This window comes from Melozone crissalis, unplaced genomic scaffold, assembly GCF_028551555.1.
Source record: "Melozone crissalis strain CALT ecotype California unplaced genomic scaffold, PUWL_Pcris_2 ptg000023l_1, whole genome shotgun sequence".
NCBI classification, from domain to species: domain Eukaryota; kingdom Metazoa; phylum Chordata; class Aves; order Passeriformes; family Passerellidae; genus Melozone; species Melozone crissalis.
In genome coordinates, this window is record NW_026535801.1 from 17,366,710 (window position 1) to 17,377,986 (window position 11,277).

The 11,277-nt window shown below is 41.6% G+C and overlaps 1 protein-coding gene across 3 annotated transcripts in view; it reads left to right on the top strand.

Annotated features, from left to right (window-relative positions):
• Positions 1–9,092, top strand: part of PIKFYVE (phosphoinositide kinase, FYVE-type zinc finger containing) — a 63,623-nt gene extending 54,531 nt beyond the window's left edge. For all 3 annotated transcript variants that reach the window (XM_054277902.1, XM_054277903.1, XM_054277904.1), the window contains 7 exons: positions 362–421; positions 853–1,029; positions 1,742–1,845; positions 2,106–2,234; positions 3,528–3,789; positions 5,544–5,618; positions 6,705–9,092. In XM_054277902.1, coding sequence (XP_054133877.1) covers positions 362–421; positions 853–1,029; positions 1,742–1,845; positions 2,106–2,234; positions 3,528–3,789; positions 5,544–5,618; positions 6,705–6,820 — 923 coding nt within the window. In that variant the 3' untranslated portion in view covers positions 6,821–9,092. The remainder of the gene's footprint in view (positions 1–361; positions 422–852; positions 1,030–1,741; positions 1,846–2,105; positions 2,235–3,527; positions 3,790–5,543; positions 5,619–6,704) is intronic.
• Positions 9,093–11,277: the final 2,185 nt, after the last annotated feature.

Sequence of the window (11,277 nt, forward strand, 5' to 3'; positions counted from 1 at the left end):
CTTTCAAATTCAAGCTATAGGGACTGGAGTAGTCTGGTCTTGAATGCCTTTGGATTGAGTTGGCTCTAGTTAAGCAGCCCTTAGTTCTTAGTTTCTCACTTTAGTTCTCATTGTTTTAGCTCATGGAAAATGAATGGAGAGGCTGGATTTGTGTCCATAAACAGCAGTGCCTTTCTAGCATATGTATTATATTATACAATTATAGCTGTATTTATAATTCCCTGTGTATAGTTCCCACTGTATTCTTGAAAAAAAAAAGAAAATATTTTTCTTGTAAAGTGAGTTTACAAGTAGTACCTAATGTGGCTTTCTCAGTAATAGTAGTGAACAGCCCTGACCAAATGTCCCTTTATGTCTTCAGATGATGGAGATGGAGGAGATGGACAGAAGAAACAGGTGGTGAATCCCCATGTGGAGCTCCGTGAGTAGTTGTAAATAACAGCTTAGTCTTAGCTGGCAAACTCATTTCTTCATGCACATGCAGTGGCAGTCTTGAAGTTAATGGTTGTTTTTTCTTGGTATTTTTGGTATCATGAAGGAAAAGCAAATCAAGAAAATAGCAGTGCAATTTTTACTTACTGCAATCAATCGCTTTTGCAAAACTACTCCATAGACTTTTTTTAATTGTTCTTTTGTTTGAACTCTTCCCCATGACATATACTATGAGCTTATCTAGAGGGAATTGACTTTCCTATCATTTTCCATTTAAATCTCGTTGGTTGAAACTTCTGAATTGCACTAAGCATGAGAGAGATGTTTAGCACAATAATGCTCCTCTAGACACAAGTAGAATCTCAGTGTTGTCTCAGGTAGTCAGTGCATGCTGTTATTGAGGAAAACCATTTTTTGCAGAGTTCTCAGATGCGAATGCCAAGTTCTACTGCCGGATTTATTACGCTGGGGAGTTTCACAGGATGCGTGAAGTGATCCTGGGGAGCAGTGAGGAGGATTTCATCCGATCCCTCTCTCACTCCATGCCCTGGCAGGCACGAGGTGGCAAATCTGGAGCTGCGTTCTACGTGACTGAGGGTAAATGCAGCTCCTTCCCCCCTTGTACTTAGGGGTTTTATTTCTGTATGGTGGTGGTTAGTGTGTAATTTAATCCCTATAGCCTCTGTCCAGAGGGTTGCTGATTGTGAAGTGGTCACTGAGAAGGGAAAATTGAGTTGTTCTGGGGTTTTCAATATCAAATAATTTGTCTCTTTGTATGTGCAGGAAAACAAAATATATTTCTGTTTCTCAGCAGTAGCAGCTAGGAAGGCCAGTTGAACCGAAGGGTTGTACTCTCAGGCAGGCTTCAGAAAACAAAAATTTGAGTATAATTCAAGGAAAACTTGTTGTTAAAGACACAGTGTTTCTTATAATCTCATGTGCTATTGTGAATCTAATTTTTTTTTTAGAACTTTAGCCATTTCTAGGCTTCTATGTAAAACAAGTATTGAACAAAATAGTCTGTAGGCAGTTACTGTTGGCTATATAGGAAGACTGTATAGCTGAGGTAGACCTAGTGTAGTCAGTCTCTTGACCATGTTTTACTGGAAGGTAGCAATCCAGGGAGGCTGAAATTCAGAATATCTGAAGTAAAAAGAATCCAGAAATGAACTTCTGAGGGTAAGGATTTAAGAGAATTGTAGTGCTTTAATTTTTTAAACCATTGTAGCTATGTGACAGTCCTAAAAAATTGTAAATATGCATCACTTACTGTATGTAACCCTGTTGCCTCTGTCTAATGTTAAAACAGATGATAGATTCATCTTGAAGCAAATGCCTCGTCTGGAAGTCCAGTCATTCCTTGACTTTGCTCCACACTACTTCACTTACATCACTAATGCAGTTCAACAGAAGGTATTAAAAGAAGTGCTTTTTGTTTTAGGCAGTGTTCTGGATTTTAAAGACTAGTAGAAGTTTCTATTAACCTTTTTCATTTAAATAAAAGAAAATTTTGGAGGGTGTGAGTTACATTAATAATGGGTTTTTAAGATGTAAAGTGGAAATTATGCTTGGACTTCTGAGCTGTAATACAGAGTCAGACAGAACAGTGGTGCTTCTGGTGTGGGATTGCTGATTGTCTACACAGATCTTAACCCATGTCTTGTCTTCATTAGAAGCCCACAGCACTGGCTAAAATCCTTGGGGTCTATCGAATTGGTTACAAGAACTCTCAAAACAACACTGAAAAGAAGCTGGATCTGCTTGTCATGGAAAACCTTTTCTATGGCAGGAAAATGGCTCAGGTAAGAGCCAAGTGTTCTGTTCCTTGCAGTGCAGTTGTGACTGGGAAAAAGAGCACGGTCATTCGTAGCCATCTAGGTGACTTTTAACTTTGCATGTGCTGTTGACCTCTCACACTGCTCAAAGGTGACAGTTTGTGCCTCTTCCTTGTTACGTGATCCTCAGGAGCTTGATGCCTCTCTTGGCTAGTTCAGATAGCTGTTGTGCAGGGTTCAGTCTTCAGAAGTCCTGTTTGTCCCTGTATCTCTGGTGTTTGAGAGAAAGCATTAGTAACCTGGTTATGAAAATGTAAAATCTTTTTACAAAACTTTCAGAGGAACTGACTGGAATTACAGAATAATTAGTTTAGAATGAGAGCCTCACTCAGAAAGAGTTACTCTGTAGTGGGGGAAATTAATTATTTTTTCAACACACTGTTCTTTCTTGGAACCACTTCAGGTGTGGGACAAGATTTTGAGTTCAGTCTTGCTCTTAGTCAAGGAAAAGCCATCTTTATAGACATTGGAATGAGGATATTAAAATTACTAGGGGGAAATTCTCTTTAAATAGAGATTTGAAGCTGAAAAGGAAGTTCAAACAAACATCACTTCTAAACCTTGATAGTATCAGTTCTTTCCACTTTACCTCTCAGTGCCTGACCTCAAACAGGGAATGTTTGTGGGAGAAAGTGGATGGAGGGAATTCTAGATGGATGTAAAGGATGTTGTGGGTTTTCTTTCTGTTTGTCTGTTGTTTAAAACATGAGGAGGGCTCAGGCACTACAAAACCGAAACCCAGACAGACTGTGGACTCTATTGAATGCAAGTTAGTGAAACAGAACTTGAACAACCTTCTCTAACAGGGAGAAGCAGAAGTCCTTGAAGCAGGACTTTGGACTGGAGAACTCCAGAGATAATTTCCAGCCTCATGATGGGTCTGTCATTTGCCTTGGAGTGTTAACTGGGGCTTCATGTACCACCCACCTCCCTCTTTGGTGGCTTTGCTTTTGTCAGCAATTAACTCTGTAGAAACTGGCTGGAAAACTGAGTTTACCTAAACAATATGAAAAATAGGGGCATCCTTTTTCTCTTAATTTAAACTAAATATTAGTGAAATAACTTGCCTAAAACTTGTGAATTGAGGTATTGAGGTGGCAGAGCTTTTACCTAGGCTTACATGCTATCCTCTACAAAAATTTTGTCTTCCTCCTAAAGAGAAGGAAAGAGTTGTCCAGCTGTGCTGCCTTCTGAGGTGGTAGGTACTGAAGTCTTTAACCCAGAAAAGTGAAACAAAGCAGTGCTGTTCTCCATTTGCAGGTGTTTGACCTGAAGGGCTCCCTCCGGAATAGAAATGTTAAAACAGAGACAGGCAAGGAAACCTGTGATGTGGTCCTGCTGGATGAAAACCTTCTGAAGATGGTTCGGGACAACCCCTTGTACATCCGTTCCCATTGCAAAGCTGTGCTGAAAGCCTCCATACACAGCGATTCCCAGTTCCTCTCCAGCCATCTCATCATCGACTATTCCCTGCTGGTGGGGCGGGATGATACCAACAACGAGCTGGTCGTTGGCATCATTGGTACGTTGTCTTTTGTATTTTGTTGCTCTCAGATGATGAAATGGTTCCCTTCTGGTTTAGATGTTCATAATGCTCCCACCAGAAAGATGCATGTCAAGAAATCTTGCCTTCTCCCTGGTGGAATACCAGCTTCACCTCTTAGATGTATTCAAAGTGGAGGCAGTAAGTCTTTTCTCCAGGTCTCTCATAGGCTCAGATTAGCATTTACATTGCCATGAGTATATGCATAGGTAGTTTAACCTACACTTTGACTCCAGTTGAGTTATATGTATGCTTTTATGTGTTTAATCTGTGAACTTTAGTTTAGTTGTGTTTACATAGGCTTCTATCTTGTGTGGAGGGGCTCTAAGGAGAAACAGTATTGGTAGGGTTGGAAGAAAGAAGTTAAACATCATGGGATCTCATATAATCATATAGTCTGACCTGGACAATGTGGGCGGCAATGCAGTAATTACCTTACTGCATCCTCTGACTTGTGACTGGAGAGACAGAAAAAGAGATAGTTTAGACAGACAAACTTCTGTAGTATAAAAGACTTGGAGATGAGGCAATTTTGCAGGATGTGGAATTGACTTAGGGAAATGGTCATGAAACCCAGCTCAGAAATGCTTCCAGATGAGATCTCAGGACAGGAGGTCTGGATTACACTTATTCTGCTAAAGCTCAAAAGCCTTTTCAATAACATTTTTAGTTGAGAATTAAAGTCAGAGCTACAAAGCAAGCTCTTGTTTGTTGCAAGTTGTTATTACTTTCTAGATTTTTAGACTCTTGAATATTGGAACAAACAGGATGGGACTACACTGACCATGTGCTTCTCCTGTATGTGTGGCTTTTTGTTGCCCTATGTTAATTCTTATCTGATATATGATATTTAAAGCTACCAGTTCCTTCAGCGTTTAACACAAATATCTGAAGGAGCTTGGTGAACACAAATATTATCAAGAAGATAGAACATGTCTGCTGTATCAGACTATCAGAATGTTCTTTAGATGATACCTGGAGAACTTAGAAAGTACTCAAGCTAAATTTGTGTTGGACTGGAACTAAAAAATCTTAGCGTGGACTGTGTTTGAATCTGAGGTCAGTATCTCTACCTGTTTCAGATCCTTATGTGATACAGGAAACAAGTAAGTTAGGTCTCTGAAAGCTGGTCTTACTGCAGCTTTAGCTTTGCAGGCCCAAGTGTTCATGTGCTTGTGACTGAGCATGCCTTCTCTGGAAGGGGCTTGGAAACAATTCAGGAGTTGTCTTCTTGCTGCCCCCTCTGCCAGTCAGAGTCACTGCCTGGTAGGTGGTATTTCCAGTCCTCTCTATCATAAAATGGCAATCCCTTCCATTCTGTTATCAAACCTGCAGGTGGCTGCTATGATGACAAATACTGGTTTAAATGGAGAGGTGTCCAAGCCTCAGTGCTTCTAGTGGGGTTTCTGGGATGAGGGTGAGTGAAGTGACCCTTGTAGATGAGCCTGTGACACTCTAACATGGATAAAGACAGATGTGCTTGGGCAGCCTGTGCTTGTGGAGACAGGAAGAGTTGATTGTGATCTTGCTGGGCTTTTGAAAGACTGTGTTCACCCTACACAAACATAATACAGAAAATGAGGCAACTGGTAGGGAAAACACTGAAGCTCTGACTATAAAGCACTGCTGCTTTCCTGCCCTCTTTGGGGGGAAATAGATACATTTTAAAACAGTGTTACTTGGATTAAAACAAGTAAAACATATTTGTGTGTGGATTTTTTTTATTGTAACAGATTATATTCGTACTTTTACCTGGGACAAAAAGCTGGAAATGGTGGTAAAGTCAACTGGCATCTTGGGAGGACAAGGTAAGTCCAGACTGAAAGCAAAGATTTTGATCATGTTTCCTTGTTACATGGAAGCTTTCTATAACACTGCTAAAGTCACAACTTCCCCGCCATGCAAATTTGTGACAGATTACATTGTTGAGAACAGAGGAAGGAATAATAGAATACCAGGTTGGAAGGGACCTCAAGGGTTACCTGATCCAACCTTTCTTGACAAAAGTGCAGTCTGTACAAGATGGCTTAATACCCTGTGCAGCTGAATCTTAAATCCCCTCTGTTGGGGAATCCATCCTTTCACTGGCAAGACTATTCCAGTGGCTGGTTGTTCTCATTGAGAAAAGTGTTCCTCTTATGTCTGTCTGGACTCTGCCCAGTAATAACATATATCCATTACCCCTCATCTTTTCCATGTGGCTCCTTGTAAAATGAGTCTCCATCTTCTTTTTAGCCCCCCTATAAATACTGGAATGTGGTGATATGGTCTCCTCTAAGCAGCCTTTTTTCCAAGGCTGAACAAACCCAGTTCTCTTAGCATTTCCTCATGTGGCAGGCTTCCTAGTCCTTGGATCATCCCTGTGGCCCTTCTCTGGACCCTCTTCAGCCTGACCACATTTTTTTTTTTTCTTTTTCTTTTTTTTTTTTTTTTAATATAGCAGGGACCAAAACTGAGTCCAGTATTCCAGGTGTGGCCTGGAAGTAGCACCTTCCAGGTGGAAGATAATGCTGGGATACTGGTGGGATAATGACTTCTGTCTTTCCATGTCTCTGCTGGTGATGTCCTTGTTGATGCAGCCCAGTGTCCTTCCTGCTGGCTTTCTTTGCCACAGCAGCAGCAGCAGCAGCACTGTTCACTCCCACTGAGCTGCTTGTCCACCAGGATCCTCAGGTCCCTTTCACAGAGCTGCTCCCCAGGGAGATCCCAGCCTATGCTGTGCTCCTGCATTGTGTTTTCCCAGGTGCAAAACCTTATGCTTCTTTTTTTGCTGAACTTTATAAGGTTCTATCTTGTGGCCTTCATGCTGTCTGCTGGTGTAATCTCATGTGACGTCTGTCTGTTCTGCAGTATCTTTAGCCCATTTCTAACTGCTCTTGGCTCTTACCCATTAGGTAAGATGCCCACTGTGGTCTCTCCAGAGCTGTACCGGACCAGGTTTTGTGAAGCTATGGACAAGTATTTCCTGATGGTGCCAGACCATTGGACAGGACTGGGCCTGAATTGCTGAGCTAAAGCCCATATTGGGAAAGCACAAGAGGACAATGACATTATAGGCCACTCTCTTCCAGCGGTCTGTCCAGCAGCAAGAGGATTGCAGTTCCATGTCTACACTGACCATGGGCATCATGTTGCAGAGTGTGAAATCTGCTTGCACTTTAATCCCCTCTTGGAGGATAACAAGAAAACCTGCCTCAGTAAGGATCTAAACTGTAAGGTACCACTGAACAGCACTGATAAGTGACATCCCTGCTGTCAGTAGGGAAGGTGATGCTATCTCCTTCTAAGTACTGGACTGACATTCTATCCATATCCTGATGGTGAAGAAGTACACGATCTCTGGAAGTCTTGCACTGCCAAAATGGTGTTGAATACATGCAACTCATGTTTCTGTAGTAGATACTTGGTACTGAAAATGTGAAATAAACTCCCCAAAAGTGGATGGGGGAGAGAAGAATGAAGTTAATTAATGAGTTCTGCTATTGTTACAGGGTCTGTAATTGACCTGTTTAGGATCCATTAATAACTTGTGCTGTTTATGCTCCATAGTTTTAATTCTTACTGGGTTCTGTAAACAGTATTTTTTTTAAGGCAGCTCCACATCTATAATGCCCTATGACTCCATCTTTTAAGTTATGTTACTGCTGTACAGCTCTGGTTTATCTGTCATAGTTGCATTTTAGCTGAATCCCATAAAAATGGATTGTCAGTCATCAGTATACTGCAAAACTCAAAACATATCCCTTCACTCCTAAACAGTACTTTGATCTGAATGTTGCTCAGATTCCCGGAAACAGGTAACTAACATACCCTTTAATTTAACAAGACTTGATTGATTATAATTATGAAGCAGATTAACCCTTTCCTTAGTAAAGGTAGTGAGTTGCTAGACAAAGTGAATACTGCAGCTTTCTTCTTAATGCAACTATCATTCCTGGCAGATCACTTCAAATCCATTTCAGTTTCCCTTTACTTTCAAGCAATGCAATTACCTCATGGTGAATTTTTGCCAGGAGAATGTTTTTCTTGCATTCATGTCATGGTTTTTTTTTGGTCATGGAGATGAATGTAGTTGTTTTCTGTAAAAAGGAAAACCTGAACTAACAGGTATCTTGTATGATGCATAAGATGTGCAGAGATCTGTGAGTCTCTGTATCATTACAATAAGCATTTCTTTCCATTTAAAAAAAACTTTACTCATTTTTGAGGTGATGAGTTTACTTTTTCGTTTCATTATAATACAGGCCAGTAAATAACAGGAGTTTTAATGAGTTTGAAAAGCAAGAATACTGTCCTTTGACTTCCAGTCTCTGGTGGAAGAACATCAAATGAACATGGAGTCTGGGACAGATTTAGTGATCACTTGCTCATTCTAACCAGTTGCCTCATAATGCCCTCATCAATGTAACTATGGATTGAAACGTGCATCTTGTTCAGTTCTCCCGTGTTCAGTATTTTTTTTTCTGCAGTAGATGGTGGTGGCTGTTTAGGAGTGACCAGCAGTAGGCAGCACTGAGAAAGGAAAAGGCCAGCAGTGAGAATTGAGCTATTTGCTCCAAACCAATCAGTGCGGCTCTTGTCTGAGCTGCCAGGATGCAACAGTCATTTGTGTTGGACGAAGCCCTCCCCACCCTATTGCAACACTGTACTAGAGGATGAGCAAAGATGCTGGCCTTGAAGCAGCAGAAAAGCAAGTGTACTGATTTCCTCAGTGCAATGTGAGAATTGTTTCTGGGGGTGCATTGTTGAAGGCTACAGTGATGTGTGCTGTGGAAAGAGGACACAGTACTCCTTGTTTCAGTCCAACACAGCACATCAGGCACAGCTGATCACCTCTGGGATGCATCTTGCCTCTTTTGTTGAAATGTTCTCCCAGTTTGCCTGGTTGTGTGTGTAGCCTTGTCTAATGAGGGCAACCAGTCCATCAGCTCAGTGCTACTCCCACTTCTGTGGCCTCTGCCTACTGTCTTGGTTCATCAATGTGAAAGAACCTGCCATGCAGCCGATGTTCCAGTCTCAGTTAAAGTTTACATGTGTTCTCCTCCTTCCCTTCTTAAAGTTTACAGGCAAAACTTGACTGTCCTGGCTAGCTAAGGTGACCCAACAGCAGCTAATTATGTTGTCTTCCACCTTGGTCAGTATGTGGATTGGTGGATGGAGCACAAGTATGGACATGGCACCTGCACTAGGCTGATGGGGTGTGCTAGCCCAGTCTGTCACCAGTAACCCTCATCTTATCTGGGATGTGTGGCTGCTCTGTGCTGCTTGGCTGCCAGAGTCCTGAGCAGATGGCTGTGAGCAGCTTCATCATCTGACAGTGGCTGGTACTCCCCGGAACGGGACAGCACTGCAGAAGGGAGAGAGAATCTTCCACTGTTCTGCAGCCTGTGAACAGAGCCAGAGACATGTGAATGGTCATGGCCCAACTTCTTGGGCTGAAGTTTACAGCAGTTGGAGAGATGTGTAGGAATGATCTTGAGCTGGTATCAACAGTTAATTTTTGGCCAGGATGTGGCTGATAGACTAGTCCTGATTAGACTGGAATATAAACTACTGGTCATGAGTATCACAGTAGCTGCAGTATCAGCTGGAGTTGGGTCACCTTGGATGTCCTGTGGTATAAAGCTGTAAGCATTTCTAGTCCAAATCCCAGCAGCTGAATGGGTCTCCTCAAATGTTCTATTTTCAGTATGATAGTTGTCCTGACATTTCAATTACTACCAAGCTTAATTTTCTCAGAAGGAGAGCAATACTTCATGCAGAACAAATCTTTGAGAGCTGCTTGGGAGGCTGTGTTCAGTCTGTGTCCCTGTAGAATTCCTAAGGAATTCCCTTTGGTCAGAGCTTATTTCTTTGTTTTTAACACAGGTTTAGCATATGTGTAAGTAAATCCCAGTTGCAAATATGAAGACTGAATTTCTTCAGAGCTACACTGACTCTTCTGTTGATCTGAGGCCTTGAGACAAATGTCTAAATCTTGTCCAAGTCAGAAGCAATGACTGAGTCAGCATGTGGACAGCAGAATGCCTTCTAGCAGCCCAGGGATGCATTCTGTCCCCAAAAAGCACATGAGGGACTCTTGCTGGTAGAGCAGTTCTAGTGGGCTCAGGGGAGTTATCTGTGGAGTCTCCTCTGTGAGAATGACCAAAAACAAATGAATTGCTCACTAGCTGGTGGCCAGACTAGTCATTCTTCAAAGCACTTAATGTATATATTGTATGCATTTCTATTCTAACTTGGTTCAGCTGTATTTTATAAAATTGATGTACTAAACTATTTGAGAATAATTGCCTTGACTACTTGGATAATCAAAATGTAATGTATATAGATACAAATAAAGTGACTAAAGTATACTTGAGTCTGTTCCATGTGTGGAGCAGTTGGGTCTCATGCACTCCATTTTCTTGATCAGAGGCAAGGCCACTGCTCACTGTGCAGGGACTGCTGTGCTGGAGAGTGCCAGCTTTGTGTGCAGTGTAAGATGCCTGTCCTGTCTCTGTACCTCACAGCTTGTCTCCTCTGATGCAGCAGCACCTCTGGGCAGCTCCCCAGGGCAGTGGCAGTAGAATGTGCAAATAACCTTTTCCACAGTTCTGTCTTCCCTGCAGCTGCTGTTCACCACAGTGCTCTGTGAGACAGGGATCCAGTTTTGTCCAGCAGGTGGTGGTGTGCCTTTGCCCAGTTCTGCCACGATGTAGAACACGTGCCAGGTATTTCCATAATCTTTTTTTAAGTGGACTAGATAAAGAAAAAATCCAAAAAGGTCTGAAAATAAATGTGTTCTCTTGATTGTTGCACATTAACCTGGTATATATTAACATCAACCTGGAATATATTAACCTCTTTGCTAAGGCTTAAAATAATTTGTGATTAGTTCTGGGAAGGGGACTTGTTCATTTCTAGAATATAAAACTCTATCTAAAACTTGAAGGTTTTACCTGTATTATGTGCAATCACCATTTTTTGCCAGGTGAGTGAGTTCTTTCATCTGCTGCAGTATGAAACTGCATCAGAACCTGTCCCCCCATGGGGCTATGAGCAAGGAAAAGATGGGATACTCAATTCAGAGGTAATGCTGCCTTCTGTGGTTGTAAAGATGAGTGGTGGGACTTGAGGTGCTTCTGGCATGAAGCTGAGGAGCACAAATGCAGCCTTTGTTCAAGAAATAATGATTCATGACGAAAGGTAGGATAATAAAGTAAGTGAACACAATTACCAAAAAGAGCATTGAACTACAGCTGAAAAAACAGGGTAGGAATATATTAACTTTTCTCCATTGCTTACATAGGATATTTTTCTGCTATAACTTCCTCAAAAATAAAACAACACCCTGGATATGAAAAAACGAAGTATCCTGGGTATGGGCTTGTTACTGGACTAGCTGAGATCTTGTAGCATGACTAAAATAAACAACCTGCCAGGTGAAAGAATTACATATCTACAAAAGCACAACTGGGATTGCTTAAT